Source organism: Misgurnus anguillicaudatus, chromosome 2 (assembly GCF_027580225.2).
Source record: "Misgurnus anguillicaudatus chromosome 2, ASM2758022v2, whole genome shotgun sequence".
NCBI lineage: Eukaryota > Metazoa > Chordata > Actinopteri > Cypriniformes > Cobitidae > Misgurnus > Misgurnus anguillicaudatus.
In genome coordinates, this window is record NC_073338.2 from 35722466 (window position 1) to 35742058 (window position 19593).

Genomic DNA, 19593 nt, shown 5'->3' on the forward strand with positions numbered 1-19593 from the left:
AATGTATTTTAGCATTGGATGCGTGGGTGATCGTAATACGCATGCGCAGAACGACCGCGCTGTCAGCTGACTTCCTGGCCGAGGGAAAGACTGCTGCTAGTGTCCCGCTAATCCTTCGGATCCCGAAAAATACCACAGAGAGGAAAGGGTCCATTCCGCGCATATCCGTGCGGACATTAAGGAGGTATGGTCAGATTTGTAACTAAGAATACAAATATTCAATTTCCTTCGATATTTGCCCTGGGGAATATTTTTCAGCATCGAAATTACGAGCGAGACGCGGGTCTCGAGGGAAGGAGGAGTAACGTTAGAGCAGTTCACGAGCCCACTTGCCTGTTAATGGTGTTTGGTGAATTTTAAATAATTAACAACGGTAACAAGATGACCGTGTACACATTTAAAATGTTAGGTGGAAAACATGCACATTTTACGGAGAATGTCGTTCAGATGGCAGACATCTTGTACCAATTATGTCGGTATTATTTGCACGAGACGAACACTTCCTGTTCACCGTCTTTAACATTTAATGAATCCAAATATCATTTGTCGTTACAATGTTTTTACTGCAGACCTTTATAATTACAAATTTCTTCATTTTTATGACCTAACAAATATTTTGTGATCAAAGTAGACATTATATAACTAAATAGCTATGAACAAAAATAAATGTTTTTATTGAGGTATTTATGTGTTCTAGTTTATGTGCTTTAAACATGTGTAAATTCAGTTATGTTATAATCAAGAATGCCTTTTTACTTTAAGTATTGTTATATCTAAACTATTATTTGGGGTGTCTGTTGTACACTTCACCATCCTGGCATTCTTATCTATTACCACTGTGAGGGTGAAATGAAAGTCTTATCAAGGTCACACAGAGGCGTCTATATTCATTTTGTTCTGTATTATAGGAGTGAGAGCCCATCATGGAATGTGAGGTCTGAAGGACAGCCACCATGATCGGAGGACTGTTCATCTACAACCATAAAGGGGAGGTACTTATCTCCCGCGTCTACCGTGATGATATAGGGTGAGTGAATTTCTCATGGGGCGAAGACTGGAAGATCCATTGCAAAACTAGATCATGTCTGTTTGGTGGCTGATGTTTTTAAAAACTATCTTTGGTTTACTGTTTGGTTTAGAGCAACATAGATAAACTTGGAACAAAGATATTTTTAGTGAGAGAGTTGAGATACAGTATTAAACGTAATGCTTTTAGTAATTCTGGAGATCCTTTATTTCATCATGCTGAGCAAGGGTTCAAACTCCATGTCATTGCGGTTATCCTGTAGGCCCGCGAAAGAGGAAAGATGACAGGATGTTCAGAAGCAGGAAAACATACATCCGTTTATTCGTTTTTTCCTTGTTCCATTCCTCATTCCATTCCATCACCACAGCCACCTATAGTTCATTTTCTGTACATATTAATATAAAAACATGATATTTTTAAGGTTAACAACAGTTCAAGGATGATTGTAGTCATCAACAATTAATTAATGTGTGTTTGTATTGCTAATTGTCGATTTACACATGCAGGCCATGCTTCTCTCTTCTTTTCCCTTTTCATTATTTCTTTCATTATTTTCGTCTTTTGTGCTGTTTTTCTCCATTACCATTGTGGCTACTTTAGCAATAGGTAAGCAATCCTACTACAAGCAATGAACCAGAAGCATGTTTGTAGACCCCAGCCAACAAAATCAATTGATCACTTGACGCATGTCACTTTACCCTTGGCAGCAATTTGATGACACCAAAGCAAGGACTGGGCGATATAGCAAACATCAATTTTTCACTATTTTAAGAATATTCAATTTGTATCCCAATAATAAGGTGTTTGCTCTGAGATGGTATACCTTTAGACCAAGTATACAGTACTGAGCAAAAGTCTTAGGCCACCATCACCAGCTTTGTTGTTTAGCAAAGTTTTAATGTCCATCCATATTTATTTTTTACTATTTTTTTAATATACAAACAGAAAATACAGGAAATATGTACACAAAATTAAAAACAAAACAATTTTCAGAATTAAATTTTCAGAATTAAATGTCTTCCTCAGGCATCAGTCAGTATTTAGTGTGAGCTCTCTTGGCACAAAACACATCTTGATCTTTTTTGAGGAGACGTCCTGAAGTAATATGATTAGAATTAGAAATTTAGGATTTAATTTAATTTAGGCTTAAGAGATCCTGCAGCTGCCTGCTACTGCTCAAGTGGAAGGGGAGTTTACTCTAAATACTTGACACTTCAGCTTATACTTTTATACAGTTTTTAATACTACATACACATTTCCTGTATTTTCTGGTTGTATTCTAATAAAGGGACTGAGAAATAATTATAAATGATCACTATACAATTGGAAAAACAACACATTTTATGATAGCATGATGGTGGCCAAAGACTTTTGCACAATCCTGTATTTTAAAATCAAATATCGGGGCGGTTTCTCAGACAGGGCTTATCCTAGTCCCAGACTAAAATGCATGTTTGAGCTGCCTTTTATTTAAAAAGATTTTGCACTGACATATCTTAACATATATCAGTGCCATTGCTTTGTCTCAAGATGCACACCAGTATTGTTTTTTTGTAGGGTATGTTTGTAAAAACTACTTAAATGTCCTAATATTACGAAGGCATAGTTTTGGATTAACCTAAACCCTGTATGGGAAACAGCCCCATAAAGTATAATAAAATACATTGAAATATAGTTAAAAATAGTTGATTTTATTATTAAATTACAGCAGATTCATTGAATTTTCAAAATAATTTGATTATGGAAATGGATTTTTTTAACAATATTAACATTTTCCTAACATTTACTACATTTTACAAAGTTTTACTTGATTTATTTATGCTAATGGACACATAAATAGCCTATTACATTAATAATGTTACTCAGAATGCTGATTATAAAAATAAAGTTGAAATAACTTAAGCTATTACAACTTGATTTTTATAATTTACAGCAACTCCCCATTAGTCAAGGAAGTGGAAATGAATGGTAAATTTAAGTTAATTAAACTTAAAAATTTAAGTGCAACGATTTTGATAGTAATTAATTTGACATAATCAGCAAAATAATATTGCATGTATTGTAAAAATTGTTTAGATGTTGTTAAAGATTGATTAATGTAAAGATTTACTATATATCGCCGAGCCCTAACCTGAGCATGTTACCTGAAGTTGAACCAAATATTGTCAAGATATGCGGGTGCACCAGAAATGTGCTGTCATCATTATCATGAAAAATTGGTTTCTTTTTCTGATTGCATTAAGGCATGGAATGGGATAGTAAGTCTTTCCTAATATCTGGATAATTTGAAATTTTATTGTGAACTTTTTGTATTAACAAAATTGAAGAACTTTTGATAGCCTTGTTGTATATTCTGGAATCACAGTTGCTGACAGAGAATGTTAAGAATTTTAAGAATATCTAACAGGGAATTTGCGCAGAAAAAAATGACCTTGTTAGTGTGGATCTCCTGAAAATATTTTTTTTGTTTATGTTTGACCAGCTAGAGCATTTTCCTGTGTATAGGGCCTTGTAACTTATCTGCAGCTTTGAGGTTCTTAAGGTTTTGTTAAGCAGGGAACATCCAGTCGAGTCTTTATTGCTTAGTCTACAAACTAAAAGAATGTTTATCTTAAAGGGGATTTTTTCTTTCCTCCTCCACAGACGCAATGCCGTGGACGCGTTCCGCGTGAACGTGATCCACGCCCGTCAGCAGGTGCGCTCCCCTGTCACCAACATCGCCCGCACCAGCTTCTTCCACGTCAAACGCTCCAACATCTGGCTGGCTGCCGTTACCAAGCAGAATGTCAACGCTGCTATGGTGTTTGAGTTCCTCTACAAGATGTGTGACGTCATGACGGCCTACTTTGGGAAGATCAGTGAGGAGAATATCAAGAACAACTTTGTGCTCATCTACGAGCTGCTGGATGGTAAGTCTGGATCACTAACATTAGATTTTACCTGCAGACTATATTTTGAGCCATTGTTTGTCTGTGGTAATTGCATCATTTAAAACACTGCACTCCTTAATGGCTCTTTTCCAGGCAGTTTTTTCCTTACCCTTGACTTTCCAGGATGTTATCCATGTGCAGCTGTGTAAATAAATGAAATGTAGAGGAGATCCACTGTATTTGAAATAAGGTTCTTAAAGGCAAGGTGCATGATTTTCAAAAAAACGCTTTGGAAAAGGGAGTCGGGTCGAGTACCAATACACACTTGTAGCCAATCAGCAGTAAGGGGCATATCAAAAGAAGGTCCAGATTCTATTGGGGGAGGGGCGTGTTTGTTTAGGTGATTTAAAATATCAACAATGGCTTTTAGAGATCATGCACCCCGTCTTTAATGCATTCTGGGATAAATCTGTAATAATGTCTTTGTGTGTGTGTTTGCAGAAATCCTGGATTTTGGATACCCCCAGAACTCAGAGACAGGAGCACTTAAGACTTTTATTACCCAGCAGGGTATTAAAGGCCAGGTATGATTTTCAGCTCGAGAACTAAGAAAAAAGTTAATCATGCTGTATCTGTACTGTTTATATTTATGCATATATTTATTATTAGTAATAAATGTTGTTTGTTCTTTTTTTTTGCTGCTATTATGGACCTGTCTGATTGCAGCATCAGGTATTTGCTATTATATTAATTCTTATGTCTGATGCATGCATGTCTGATTCAAAGTATTGATTCATATGTCTGCTTCAGAGTATGATACATAAGCTATATTATGCAAACATTAGTGCTGTTGTACATCATATTAACATGGCTATTCGAAACAAGTTTCAGAGCAAAATTGTCTTGTTGGCCAATCAAATTAGAGGATTGGAACTGTTATACAAGCACACTCTAGTCAAAGAGCTTTATAAGCTGTATTTAACGTTTCTGCATAGACTAAAGAAGAGCAGTCTCAGATCACCAGCCAGGTGACCGGTCAAATCGGGTGGCGCCGCGAAGGCATCAAGTACCGTCGCAATGAGCTCTTCCTGGATGTTTTGGAAAGTGTCAACCTACTTATGTCTCCACAAGGTAAGATGGCATCCACTGAGGTGTGGTTAGAGAGATGTGCTATTAGTACCAACCCATTACTGTTTGTCACCTCAACAGGGCAGGTCCTGAGCGCTCACGTCTCCGGTCGTGTAGTGATGAAAAGCTACCTGAGTGGAATGCCTGAGTGCAAGTTTGGCATGAATGACAAAATTGTGATTGATAAACAGGGCAAAGGAGGAACCACTGATGATCCTGGCAAAAGGTTTGCAAATGTATCATGATTATGTTTTACTTTTCTCTCTTTCATGTTTGCTTTTTGTAAATTATTTGTCTTTTGTCTGAATTTAGTTTTTTTTTAAATCTTTGATTGTAAATTATGTGTTGTGTTATTTATTTTGATTTTTGAAGCTGTCTTTTTGTTGCGTCTCTTTCTTTGTGCTCTACCACAGTGAGTCAGGGGGAAGGTATTGTATCTTTTGTTAAATTTATGTTTTAGATTCTCTCAAATTTCTATCAGCGTTTTACAAACCACATATAATTCACACAATAGTGCCTTTTAGTATTATTTATATATTATTATTATATAAATAATGACATTCTTAGTATTATTTATTTATTTATTATTTATATATTATTTTTTTAGAATTACCTTTTAGTTTTCTTTCATTTAATTTTAGTATGTATTTTTTATATTTCAATGGCTCTATTATCAATTTGATTTAACAGATATTGTAGATAGTATATTATAAATTTAGGGAGATTTTTTCTGTAATTTAAACGGTAAACCTAATTTTCTATACGTGTCTATAGAAGTACTAAACTGCTATCCATCTTTTCTATTGTTTTTAAGATTAATAGCAAATAGCTTTTTTTAAAACAGCAACAAAACTATACAACGTCATTGCAGTTTTGATAAAAGTATTTGGATCAAAATTGACTTTCTTATGACTCAAAATTGCCTCGAATCGAAATATTTTCCACTGTCAAGTCGAAAACAAGTAATAATTGTTTTAAAATAAATGTTATGTTATCTATTTTTACTGTATTCACTAATCCTTGCTTATTTTAGTAAATAAAGTGTGCATATAATGCGGCAATTCTTAATTCAACAATTAAACTCATTGTTTCTGTCTTTGTTTTCTCTATCAGTGGGAAGCAGTCTATAGCCATCGATGACTGCACTTTCCATCAGTGTGTGCGTCTCAGCAAATTCGACTCTGAGCGCAGCATCAGTTTCATCCCTCCTGATGGAGAATATGAGCTTATGAGGTTAGCATCAGGCTTGCTGGACACTAGCATCTGACTCAAACTGAAGACAAAAAGATAACACTTGTGTATCCATGTATGAGGTATCGTACCACTAAGGACATTATTCTGCCGTTCCGTGTCATTCCGCTGGTCCGAGAGGTTGGACGCACAAAGCTGGAGGTGAAAGTTGTCATCAAATCGAATTTCAAGCCCTCGCTCCTGGCACAGAAAATAGAGGTTAGTTCAAAGAGCGTTTCTGAGGTGTTGGTGCCATAGGTACGTATAAAAGCTAGATGTGTTACGGCGGAGTCTCTAATGCCATCACCTGGCGGCCATCTTACCACAGGCAGCTCGCTCACTCGTTGCATTGAGTTTTAATGGTGCAGGTACTTTTAAATGACCATAATTGCTCAATTTTCAATTTTTTTGAAATTTTGTATTTTTTTTGTATTAGTATGCAGTGTCATAGGTACATCTTTGGCGTTTATAACAAGCCAAACTGTTTGAAAATCGGTAGAAAATTAAACAAGTTTAAAAGTACCTCCACCATTAAAACTCAATGCTCCGAGTGAGCGAGCTGCCTGTGGTAAGATGGCCGCCAAATGCGGACGTTTCATTCAATTGGCCAGCAGCGTGGGCGAGACATCTAGCCTTTATACATATCTATGGTTGGTGCACTCACAAAGTCTGTCACGTGTTTCTAGAAAATGTTTGTCGTGACCATCTTATCACTAGTATAGTGATGTTTCAGGTCTATTTGCTGTGTTTATTTTAAACAGGTGCGCATTCCCACCCCTCTGAACACTAGTGGAGTCCAGGTCATCTGTATGAAAGGAAAGGCTAAATACAAGGCCAGCGAGAACGCCATTGTGTGGAAGTAAGTGTTGTCGTCTTTAAGCATTTTTTTAACATTCGGTCCAGTGCGTCTGTGTACAGATGTGTTCATGTTGCACTGTCCTCAGGATCAAACGCATGGCAGGAATGAAGGAATCTCAGATCAGTGCTGAGATTGAGCTGCTGCCCACTAATGATAAGAAGAAGTGGGCCCGTCCCCCCATTTCCATGAACTTTGAGGTGAGTGGACCAGGGTGTCCTTGTACATTTAAAGGGATAGTTTACAAAAAAAATGAAAATTTTGTTTAACACAAGGTATTTTGATGGATGATGGTAAGCACACAGCTGACCCAGTTGTACCCATTGACTTCCATTGTGGAAAAACAAATACTATGGAAGTCAATGGGTATCGTCAACTGTGTGCTTGCCATCTATGGTCAAGGTATCTTGTTTTCGACAAAATAAAGAAACTCATACAGATTTTGAACAACTTGAGGTTGAGTAAATAATGACAAAATTGAGAAATGCCAATCAAATTTTTGGGTGAACTATCCCTTTAATGTAGTGATTTTTTTTTTTGATACAGTACTTTCCATATCCAGCTCAATGAAATAGTTTAATACATGTTTCATGAATGACCTGCCTCTCTCCCAGGTTCCGTTTGCCCCCTCTGGGCTGAAGGTGCGCTACCTGAAGGTATTCGAGTCCAAACTGAACTACAGTGACCACGATGTGATTAAATGGGTGCGTTACATCGGACGCAGCGGAATCTATGAGACTCGCTGCTAATGAGTTACTGAGCAGAGGGACCAGCTTATTTTGTCTTATAAATATACTATGTCTCCCTCCCCTCTCCTTAAAATTTGTGGATAAAAGGCAAATGACAAAAATATGCAAAATGTGAAATGTAGTATCCTTTATCTGTTTGTTGTACAAGTGCTGTAATGAACAGATCCTCTGGAGAGCTGAGACACACTAGATATGTCTGTCTATATTTCAAACCCCAGCTTTGTGATTCGCTGTAGTCAGTCTTATAGGGTCCACTGGACCCCATCCATAATACTATACTTTAGTACTGTCCATTTTGTCTGTGGTATTGGTCATATTCTCAGTATCTTAACTTTCTCTCTCTTCCTGCGTGACTGTTTAGGTCAGTATAAATAAATATATAATGCAAAGAAATAGTGTATGTGTGTATACTTTCTTTCAAGTTTACTTTTGAGACAAGGTGGCACAAAATAAGACCCTTCATTTCTTTACACATTTATTTGTCCTCCTGTTTACGCCATCCTGTACAATCACAAGCTGACAGGACTGGGAAGCCAGTTAACAAAATCCTCTCCTAGTTCCACTTAATTTGTGCAAAGGGAAAGTCAGAGACCGGAAAACACAGACATTACCACCTGAAGCTTCAAACAACTATTTGCAGATAAATCACAGAGTGAAACTTAAAATCAGTGCAAGTCCGGACAGCAGTTTGAGTTTAAATTAATATCAGCACGAAACAAGACAAAAGAGGGCATACTTTATAATCACTGGTAGTATCATCTCAAAACACAATACCAAAACTGGTCTTTGCAGTCCATAGGTATACATAAAAATACATTTGACAGCTATCAGATGTTCTGTGGTGGGCTATCAGTTATGACCGTAAACAAACTTGATCACATTTTTTTTACGTAGATTTAGTCTAACCAGTAATATTCCTGTAGTTAATGTCTTGGGTATTATCAACAGCTCCATTGGTTTGATTTAAACTAAAACTAATTTTACAAAAAACAGTACAGAATAATGTAAAATATTCAAGCTTGAGACCAAAGCCCTTAAAACTGAACTTGGATGATTCTTAAAGGGATAGTTTGCCAAAAAATTTAAATATTGTCATTTACTCATTCATGTTGTTACAAACGTGTATATACTTCCCTGTTCCGATGAACACAAAGGAAGATACCCTGATGAACGCTTGCAACCAAACCGATCAGAGGCCCCATTGACCTCCACTGTATTATTTTTATCTACTGTGGAAGTGAATAGTGCCTCTGATCGGCCCGGCCACAAACACTCCTCAAAACATCTAACTTCGTGTTCATCGGCACAAAGAAACCCATACACGTTTGTAACAACATGAGAGTGAGTGAATTGTCACATGTTAAATTTTTTGTGGTCTATCCCTTTAAGATTTTTAGACCAATCACAGTGAGAGATAAACAGGATTTTTGTGGTCAGGTTGTAACAGTAACAAAAGACTTACATTTTGACCATCTGTGTATGTTAAACATATAGTTTACACAATCTGGTTGGAGCAAAGTCTGTAATCCTGCTCATAAGCATGACACAAATATCCAAAAGTCATTCGATTAAGCAAGCTGTCATTTTAAATTGATTATGCGCTTAAAGTCATGCTTAAAATCTTGCAGTTGTTTAATTTCGACAACTTTTTTTAATTATTAAACACAACACTGACAATGTGTCACATGATAAAAACATTTTCATTTTTTACCTCTTGCACAGACAGGACAACTCATGCCAAACACATGATTGCGCAAATAATGGTTTCGACATTTGCTCGCTAATTTTGCCCATTTCAAGGAAAGGAACATGAACTTAGTAATATCTAACAACTATATAATATAATAAAAACAATAAAATCATTCAAACTGAACTTTAAATGAACAAAAAAAGTATTAATACCATGTATTCTTATTCTGAAATGCAATTAAAACCCCTGTCAATCCTGCATTATTTAAAACGACATGCTAAAGTTTTTAATACGCATCCCATCACTGACACAATGACTTGATGTCACTACATTTTACAATAAGCCTCTAGACTGACAGTGCACACTGGGTGCTTCGTTTTAAATCTTCATATCTTTTAAGTCAGCGAAAATACAGAGGGCGAAACTTATTGAGTGTGTAAGGATTGCTTGGCTTTCGAGGTTCAATCGCCAGTGCTGGAAGACAGGTGCATGGAGTTCAGATGCACTTTAATCTTCATCGTCCTCCTCATCCTCGCTGATGGCCTGTCCACGGGCAGCGAAGTTGTAGCTGGACAGGGCGGCGCTGTGCTCGAAGGAAGGGGATGAGGGAGGGGAGGCCTTGTTGAAGAATGGGAGACGGAAAGTCGGGGAGGGCGAGCGCTCGCGTGTGGGGCTGCTGCTGGGACTTTGCCTCGGACTGATGGCCTGTAACATTCTGCCTTTTCCCTCCTTCAGCATGTGTTTCTGTTAGACAGGAAAGTAAGATTTTGCTTTGGACTCTCATGTAAGCCTGTTTAGCCTTCATCACATAATAGTGGGCTTGAATACAGCAATATGACTCACTTTTACTCCTTTTGTGGGAAACAACATGGGGCTGGATAAAAAAATGACAGAATTTCGGAAAGGTCTTTCGGTTGAATTATTTCTTTAATCACTCACCAATGCTCCCTCTGGTCCAAACATTTGCAGGAAGTTGCCAATGAACTCGCGGGATTTCTCCTCCCATTTCTGGATAAGGTCGATGCTCTTCTCCTCCACTTTCTGCACAAACTCTTTACTCTTTTCTTCCACGTCCTTCACTTTCTTCTTCACCTTGTCAACACGCTCCTGAAGGTTATACTTCTTTTCCTGGTGGTCAGGAAAACACAAAGCAACTCAAAATTGATTGACTAAGAAATTCTTATTAAATTGATCGCTATGTAAATTGTTAAAGAGCGCTCACGTTGATGAAGCTGACGTTGAGCTCTTTAGCCGTGTAGCCACGCTGAAGATTTCGTCTGACGTATACGTCGTAATCTCGCACAATGCGTGTGATGATGTCAGAGGTGGAAATGCCCTCTGTCCTTTGGGTCGGTGCAAACATTCCTGTGGAATCCCAAATTTAAATGTTTTTACAAATTTTTGTAGCCCTTTAAACTCTTTTCCCGCACTTTTTTTTTTAAGTTGGCTGCCAGCATTTTTTGTGTTATTCACAAAACTTTCACAAAATGCCTTCCAGGAAATTTTTCTTCTATAAATATATAAACATACAATATATCAAATGAAAGAACAGACCCTCTGCTTTCAAACAAAACAGAATATAAACATTTCATCCTATCTTCATTTGTTCTCTTTTTATAAACTATTAAATATGGGTAGGTTTCCACAAAAACACAAAATTTTGATCAAAAATCAAATAGTTGCATTTTTGTAGAGGACTTTTGTTAGATATCAGATTCAGAACGATGATGAAAACATAGACAGAGTTTTTTTATGTTTTCAATTAGTTGATGCTTCAGTTTTTATAAGTTAGGTAAGAATGCCACCTAGTGGATAATAGCGAAATAGATTACTGTAAAAATTCGTCAGGGTAGCGTTTTGTGTTAATTAACGAAATAACTCGTCAATGGCGGGGAAAAAGTTAACCTCATTTACTCATACCAAGTTCAATTTGGTAGGGATGCACCGAAATGAAAACGAGGAAACCAAGGCCGAAAACCGAAACACCGAAATAAATTATAATGCCAATTATTAGTACCTTTGCATTTATGGCTATCACTGTGTACTAACTTTACTAGGGGTGTGACGGATCACAAAACTCACGGTTCGGATCACATTACAGTTTTTGAGGCACGGATCAGATTATTTTTCGGATCAGCAAAAAAGGGGTGGGAAAAATCTAATAACAAATAAAGAAATTGCAATCATTTATAAAAAAGAACACATTAAGTAAGGTCTGAAATTAGCATTAGGTACAGAAATCGAATTAAATGAATCATTACACTGTCTTTATTGTATAAATTAAATATCATTATTATTATTTTTAGAGCTACAGAAGTGATTTTCTCTTTGTCTTAAGTCTGTGTTATTAATGTTAATCAAACAACTAAAGTATGCACTACTGAGTGCCCTTAAACACGCACGCGCACAGAGACCGAGGGTGAATCCCAAACACCGCAGGCGCAGCATAAACAGTCCCTCCACATAAAAACGTTACGTTGTTTTTCATTGCTTTATTCAGCAAATGTATGTTAATGGACAGTATGAAACACATAAGCGCAACTCTCTTTAAAGTTTACACATCAAGAGTTCTGATCGATCACGTCTGACACATTCAACCGCGTGTGCCTCTGTGCCTACAAAAAGCTGCTTACTTTAGCGCCTTTTTGCGGTTAAATACGTCAACACAGCAGATGTTGCTTCAGACAGGCATGTGCTGGTTCTGTTTGCATCATCACAACATTACGGCCGTATTGTTTCGGTGATAAAATATGCTCTTTTGGGCCTTTTCCGCCGAAAATTTTTGGTGGCCGAATATTCGGTGCATCCCTACAATTTGGTATACATGACTGTGTTTGCCAGTTGGTCAAGGTCAGCCACTAACTGTTGAGTACTAGTCATACAAACTTTCTTTGCATGTCATTCAAGAAGACCTTGAGTCAAGAATCTTGTTCGATGGCATGAAATTAAACTTTCAACCTTTTTGGTTACCATAACTATTTCCCACAACTACCTCACGCTTTAACAAAAAATTAATCTGTATACAAATAATGCCAATCAAGCCTCAGAAAATACTGTATACTACATGAGTACCAAAATAAAGACCATTTTCTATAGATCTTGTCCTCACCTGCTTCTTTGATGTGCTTATAAACATCATCACTGTCAGCTGATTCATAGGGGATATCGTCATGGGCCACAAAGTCAATCTGGGGTATCAAACGACAAGAAATATTGTATAACTTCTGTACATAATCATATATTCAGCACTGATTTTCTTTTCTATTTAATGCATCACGTCCTTACCCGATGTTTGGTGAGGAACTCTGGTGTAAGGGTCCACGGAGCGTTCCGGACCACTTCATCCACATAACGACAGTGACTAATCGCATCATAACGTTCGTCCTCATTCATGACAGTGAAGCCCTTTAACGTGTGTGTGAGATCATCGCTGCACACTATAGTGAGGAGGAAAAGACATCGGATGCAGCAATGACATTAAGATGAATTCTAGATTTGGTTTGGTATTGGTCTAAATCTGTTTTTTTGTGGAGGGGTCTTGACTCTTAAATAGGGATGGGCGATAATTTGCACGTGTTTGTCATTGCGCATCTCGTCAGTAAAGCCAGCTCCGTGATTAGAAGCAAATCGCCATCAGCTGCCCCCAGACGGAGCGGCACCCACCACACAAAGTCACAGTTCACCTACAATCGGGGCAATCTCGCATTCATTATCGTGGACGTATCGCCTGCGATATGGCCCAGCTTGTCAGTGAACTACGGCTTTGTGTAGTAAATGCTGCTCCATCTGAAAGCAGCTGATGACGATTTACTTCAAATCAAGGAACCCGCTTTTCACTGACGAGATGCGCATGACATCTCATGCAAATTATCACCCATCTCTACTCTTAAACTGTATTAAACATACAATATATGACCCTGGCTGTTTCTCAATATGCGTTCTTCAGCAATCTTGCGTCCTCGCTCTAAGTCATCATTTACCATCGAAGTTCAATTCCAAAAGGACGCATGAAAATACCCGGATGAGTTCTTGATATCGAGGATGCATTCTTGCGTTCTTGGAATTGAGAAACAGCCCCGGTCTGTGAAATCCAGGCTGAAGTCGTATAGGGGTGGTTTCCCAGACAGGGTTTATCCTAGTCCAAGACTAAAATGCATGTTTGAGCTGCCTGTCGGGTTTTCTTGCTGTTGCAATTTCTAATATAGACTTTACCAGCTGTTCATCTAGTTGTTAGCTATAAACTAAACTTACCGCCAACAATGAGGTGTGTGTTGGGAAAAAGGCATTTGGCCTGCATGAGAGCTCGGGCATGTCCTGAATGGAACATGTCGAAGATCCCATCAGCATACACCCGGACAGGCCTGTCAGCTAACAGCAGAAAGAAAGGCATCAGCTTTCATGGCATCAAAGGAACTACTAAATTTAGACGTACTTACAGAGATGGTAATGACTAGGTAATTTTGCATGGATGTTTCTGCTCGATAAAAAGTTTAAATAACATAAAAATTCGTAAAAGCTAAAATGAATGACCAATAAACATACTATTTCCATATGTAACTGACTTGTAGGGTGTAAAAATCCGAATGGGGGAGTGTGGGAGGAGTTATGAATAACTTACGTGGAGTGCCTCTGCGAGCTTCTTCAATGGTGAGACGCTCATATGGCTTATCTTCCATTGATTCAAGTTGGTCTGCGTATGGAGCTGGATATTTCAGACCCTAAAAGGGTAAAAGCATCACAGCCTTTGCTCTCAAGAACAATTACTCATTCATACAGGAACATACAACAAGCACTCTCCTACATCCTACTTACCACTGTGTATCGTTTAAGCTTCAATTGTTTTTCTCCCTCTTCTGCCTCCCCATTGGACCCTTCTCTCTTTCTTTTCCTGGACAAACGTCCTGAGCCATGAGCCTCCATTTCGGCTCTACCAGATATTACAGACAGAGCAATATAAAAGATGTCATATTGATAATTAAAGGGGACATTTCACAAATTTTTAAGATGACAAATACATCTTTGTTGTCTCCAGAGTACATATGTGAAGTTTTAGCTCAAAATACTATATAGATAATTTATTATGCATGTTCAAATTGTCACTTTGTAGGTGTGAGTAAAAATGAGCCGTTTTTGGGCGTGTCCTTTTAAATGCAAATGAGCTGATCGCTGTACTAAATGGCAGTGCCGTGGTTGGATAGTGCAGATTAAGGGGCGGTATTATCCCCTTCTGACATCACAAGTGGAGCCAAATTTCATTGACCTATTTTTTCACATGCTTGCAGAGAATGGTTTACCAAAATTAAGTTACTGGGTTGATCTTTTTCACATTTTCTAGGTTGATACAAGCACTTTGTACCCAATTACAGCACTTAAACATGAAAAATGTCAGATCTTGATGATATGTCCACTTTAAGTGACATGGAATGTAGTATATGAAATAAAAAAAAATCTTAATGATTTGACATTGAAGTATTTTATGCAATATTTGTGTTCAGTAACAGCTATAATGTATTATAGTTTTAAGGGAAAAAAACATTCATTTAATAAGAATGTGTTTATCTGTCTTATCTGATAATCTAACAATGCAAAACTTTCCTTAATGGTCCTAAAGTAGGCTTTCACATAAGTCTATTACAAAAATGTGACCCTGGCCCACAAAATGATGAATTTTGTGTGTTTGGTTTGTTAGGATAGGACAACATTTGGCCGAGAAACAACTATTTGAACATCTGGAATCTGAGGTGCCAAAAATCGCAAATATTTAGAAAATCGCCTTTACATTAGTCCTTAACAACACATATTACTAATGAAAAATAAATTTTTATATACATTTACGATAGGAAATTTACAAAATAGTTTAATAGAACATGATCTTGACTTAATATTCTAATAATTTTTGGAATAAAAACTATAATTTTGATCCATACAATGTATTGTTGGCTATTGCTACAAATATACCCACAGTGTTGGGGGTAACACATTACAAGTAATGTGCATTACGTAATAATATTACTTTTCTGAAGTAACGAGTAAAGTAACGCATTACTTTTTAAATGTACAAATTAATATTTGAGTTTGACGTTTTTGTGATAAAATATGCAATTTCTTTTCAGTCATAAAAAACACCTGCAAGGCCTGAAAGAGATCAAGCCTCAGCCAAGCAAAAGTAACGCAAAATAACTAAAAAGTAACGCAAGCATTACTTTCCATGAAAAGTAACTAAGTAATGCAATTAGTTACTTTTTTGGGAGTAACTTAATATTGTAATGCATTACTTTTAAAAGTAACTTTCTATATACCCGTGCTACTTATGACTGGTTTTGTGTTCCACTGTCACAAATAAAATAGTTCAACAAAACTCTGTTAAAGAGCAACATGGTAAGGTCAGGGAAGTGCATAGGAAACCCTTAGTTAAATTCTTCCTCATTCCAATCATTCCATTGTCTGTGGATGTTCAATTGTCCAAGCACAAAGCCTTGACTCTTATCAGTCATGTACAAGGTGAACAGAATACATGAGTGAATCATGCTAAGGGTGAGGAATGTGGCCTGGACACAACGTAGCATTCCTACGACACACTTCAAACTGGCACAACACCCTGGGAGATCTGGGAGTTATAAGCAAACTAAACTAAAGTAGTATCATGTTTCAGAGCACACACTGGGAGGATTGCTGCTGACCCAGATAAAATCAGCAATAAACACAATTCCTCTGTTTCAGGCTGTTATTCAGGAGCATAAAGTCATAATGACTTCTCCCAAGGGCTGTAGCATGCATACTATTCACAGAAATCCCAGCTGGTACCAAAGGCACATATACTGCAAGTGCAACAAGAATAGTAATTGGGTTAGTGACAAGGGGGGCAAATGTTACAGTGCTGTCTATTTCATCCAAACAAAAATTGGCACAATGAGGACAGGTTAATAAAGTTCAGGTTAAGAAGATCAGAGATATACAAAAACATATGAAGTGAATGAATGATAAGTTACATGGGAGAGTCGCATCAAGTCCAAGTGGTTCAACTATTTAAGCAGGCAGCTTTTTGATCTTACCATGTTATTAATTTGCTCGTACGACAATTTAGAAAGTGTTATGAGTTGTTATAGGCCAGGAATATGTAAAACAAGTACAACAAAATCACTAGCTGGTTTTGTCTATCTTAGAGATACGTACGTATAACACATGAACACAGTCATTAGCTTATTAACCTTACCCTGTTTGTTTAGATGGTGTTTAAGGCGATATCTTAGGTGCTGTTGACAGGTCGAAGTTTGGTTGTAGTTGGGAGTGTCTCGGGATTTAAATGGCTCAATGTGGGCGATATGAGCTTTTCCGATTTGACAGAAGCTAAAAACACGTCTGGATCAACTTAATTCATTTTCAAGATGGCAGCAAGTAATGTAGTTTCAAAATAAAAGTCCCATTTTTGTCCCTGCACAGGAAAAGAAATATAAATAAAGAAAAAAATTCACATTGATTTGAAATGTACTTCTCATTTACACTGAATTAGTTTGTGAAGAAATTGTGCCTATTAATTTTTTTCAAAAGATTTTTTTACATTTTTTTTACTGCAGTACAAGCTAGTTTTAATAGCATCTCTAAGTTGCATTTTATGATTAGTTGAAAGAATGTACAGAAATGTGCAAAGTTATAAATTATGAAAAGGGTGGTCTGGAAAAGCTAATACAAAACAGTTTTAATTTTTTTTTAATATCTACATAATTTATACATTTCTATTTTGTTATTTTATAGTTTTGATAACATTTCTTAATTAAAACAGAATGCTAATAATTTAGTCTTGATTTGCTAGTGGTATTGTGAATAAACATTTTTTGGGTCATAGGGTTATTTTACTCAGGCACATTCAAAGGCGCCTACACTGGGTCTTTATCATCCGTTTAAGGAGTTCTGGGTTCTGCTTCTCGAACGTCCACGTGGAGAAGTAAGCGAGTGTAAAATGACGCTTATCATGGGCTCCTAAAATGGGAAAAGGCCAATGCAGGCTAGTGCAAATAAATATGCCATTGGGTAAGTTTATTATTTAATTTAAATGTTTTTTTTATTTATATATTTAGTAAGATAAGTTATTTGAATAAGTCTGGTTATGAAACGCAATGTTCCCGCATGTGTGACTTAACAACAGCCTGCTGAAAGTTTTATAGTGTCACATTAACAGCAATAGTCGACCTGTTGCCTAACGTTACATATTGTAGTTACGTAAGAGACTTGCAGTTAATCTTTCTGTTGCCACATAAAAAGTAATTGCCTGTGATCTTAAATATGTCCCAATAGTTCATTTCATTGAATACATAAGTTCATTGTAAGATTTTAAATATTTTGCAATCATCATCCGAGAGTTTTTGTATGATAACTCATGTGTTAATAATTGTTTTACTTTTTTTGCAGTAAAACCATAAAACATGTAGCATGTTAAAAACATGCTGAGAACACGAGGACCAGGAGCATGTGTGTTCTTGAACGGCAGGTGTGACCCTTTTGTGAACTGCAATTTTCTTAGCATTTACATGAACACCCCTGGTTCAGCTGTTTAATAAAAAAAAAAACTTTTTATTTACAAAATTACACTTTTAAGAAACTGAACATTTAATGTAACCATGGATAACATGGAATATCATTCATTTATTTGTGATATTATACATTCACTTTTTGTAACTTGTTGGGTGAGAGTGCATTTATAATGGTTAAAATATGGAGGTGGTGCTCTTACATTGGCATTACTGTGACTCAGTCATGTGGTAAAATGTCTCACCCAGTCCCAGATAATCTGTGATGTTAAAGGTGATGTGAATCAGAATCTTGCCTTTGTGTTGCTCATTCATTTTTCTTTTAGATGAATGTAGTGTCAACTAAGGCGCACAGTAAATTTTGCAATAGCCAGTTTTGTGAGAGGACATGCCTGTTGTTCTTCTTGCTAGTGCTATGCCAAGAACAAATAATAAATTGTAATGGCCAATATGCATGGAAAAGTCTTTTTAGCTGGCTGGTTTTTTTTGACACCATTTTATCATTTCAGGTGACCTGAATGCCGTTAAAAGCTGCAAAAGCAGCATGAACTGGATCCAGTGACCTTTTGGTATGCATCTAAAAAATGGTATCAATTAAATATGTTGCTTGAATTTAAGTCTCAATGTTTGAGTTGTAATAATTGCAGAAAAAAATTATGCCTGTCTTGGACAGTAATGCCTTTAAGTGTTGCCTGTTCATTGTTTATCAAATGAATGCGGTGTCATCTAAGGCATACAGTAATACATAAGATGGCTGCTGGAGGGTGTTTCCCCTGAACCTTCCAGAAGGTCTGTGTTATGGACATGATGATGCATTGTGATGCAGATTTTGATAATACATTGTTCATGATATATTGCAAATAAACAATCCATTATGCTTTGCATCCATAAATAATGGTTTTCTCTGCTCTTTAACAGATGCTGTACTCCGTGTATGTGTTTAGATGATCTTCAATTTGTTTTATATTTTGTAAATAAAATCTATTGCTTTACCTTTATTCACTTTGTGTTTTAATGTTTTCTTATCAGTCTTTTTGTTTGGTGCACGGTATAAGTAAAGTGAAATGTAAATTTTCTTTTCAATAGGACTCCTATTAATAAAATGACACACTAGTCAACAAGTGGATCAAAATCTTTCATAAAAGTTGTCTTTAAGTTTTTAACAATAGACATTCTTGTCTAAGGATAACTTTTTTGATCCAAAGTTTAAATGTTGATTAGTGTATATGCAAGTATTTTAAAGAAAATTGTCAGCCTTTTATATATGTGGTTGTCTTTAATTTTATAAATACATTTATACAAATGTAAAAGTGGCCAAATGTGTGGTTACATGGATAATGTAATGTAACTGTGAATAAAACTTTTAAACTTTAATAATCTATTGTCAACTAATTCTAAAAAACAATAAACAAAGTATAAATACATTTTTTTAGAAAAAAAAGCACAAGAATACAACAAAAAGAAGTAGGGAACATAAAAGACGCATCATAACGTCTTGCTATTTAAATGTCTTTTCCC

The 19593-nt window shown here is 36.5% G+C and overlaps 2 protein-coding genes, 1 long non-coding RNA gene and 2 other non-coding genes across 5 annotated transcripts; 4 read left to right on the plus strand and 1 right to left on the minus strand.

Annotated features, from left to right (window-relative positions):
* Positions 1-25: 25 nt before the first annotated feature.
* ap2m1a (adaptor related protein complex 2 subunit mu 1a) lies at positions 26-8253 on the plus strand. Its single transcript, XM_055202972.2, has 13 exons — positions 26-184; positions 909-1027; positions 3671-3936; positions 4399-4481; positions 4624-4629; positions 4893-5028; positions 5107-5251; positions 5439-5453; positions 6139-6258; positions 6339-6474; positions 7017-7114; positions 7200-7311; positions 7726-8253. The coding sequence occupies exons 2-13, from the start codon at positions 954-956 to the stop codon at positions 7858-7860; spliced, it is 1326 nt and encodes a 441-aa protein (XP_055058947.1). The 5' UTR covers positions 26-184; positions 909-953; the 3' UTR covers positions 7861-8253.
* Positions 8254-8573: 320 nt separating this feature from the next.
* pcyt1aa (phosphate cytidylyltransferase 1A, choline a) lies at positions 8574-16944 on the minus strand. The gene is made up of 9 exons (XM_055202971.2): positions 16764-16944; positions 14363-14477; positions 14169-14268; positions 13802-13918; positions 12836-12987; positions 12660-12738; positions 10773-10915; positions 10490-10678; positions 8574-10294 (listed from the first exon to the last, which is right to left on the minus strand). Exons 2-9 carry the CDS (start codon positions 14468-14470, stop codon positions 10058-10060), a joined length of 1125 nt encoding a protein of 374 aa, XP_055058946.1. The 5' UTR covers positions 14471-14477; positions 16764-16944; the 3' UTR covers positions 8574-10057.
* Positions 16945-17418: 474 nt separating this feature from the next.
* LOC129442726 (uncharacterized) lies at positions 17419-19073 on the plus strand. The gene is made up of 3 exons (XR_012358049.1): positions 17419-17578; positions 17957-18035; positions 18585-19073. It is a non-coding gene; the product is annotated as an uncharacterized lncRNA (long non-coding RNA).
* Positions 18369-18505, plus strand: LOC129443529 (small nucleolar RNA SNORA13). The gene has a single exon (XR_008644192.2). It is a non-coding gene; the product is annotated as a small nucleolar RNA SNORA13 (small nucleolar RNA).
* On the plus strand, positions 18752-18883 carry LOC129443531 (small nucleolar RNA SNORA13). The gene has a single exon (XR_008644193.1). It is a non-coding gene; the product is annotated as a small nucleolar RNA SNORA13 (small nucleolar RNA).
* Positions 19074-19593: the final 520 nt, after the last annotated feature.

Bases quoted from the DNA above. Each gene is read 5' to 3' on its own strand.
- ap2m1a (XM_055202972.2), top strand. From the start codon at position 954: ATGATCGGAGGACTGTTCATCTACAACCATAAAGGGGAGGTACTTATC. The intron at 7,115-7,199 runs GTAAGTGTTGTC...CACTGTCCTCAG, and splicing joins GAGAACGCCATTGTGTGGAA to GATCAAACGCATGGCAGGAA. The intron at 7,312-7,725 runs GTGAGTGGACCA...CCTCTCTCCCAG, and splicing joins CCATTTCCATGAACTTTGAG to GTTCCGTTTGCCCCCTCTGG.
- pcyt1aa (XM_055202971.2), bottom strand. From the start codon at position 14,470: ATGGAGGCTCATGGCTCAGGACGTTTGTCCAGGAAAAGAAAGAGAGAA. The intron at 13,919-14,168 runs GTAAGTTATTCA...TTCTGCTGTTAG, and splicing joins AGCTCGCAGAGGCACTCCAC to CTGACAGGCCTGTCCGGGTG. The intron at 10,916-12,659 runs GTGAGGACAAGA...GGGATTCCACAG, and splicing joins TAAGCACATCAAAGAAGCAG to GAATGTTTGCACCGACCCAA.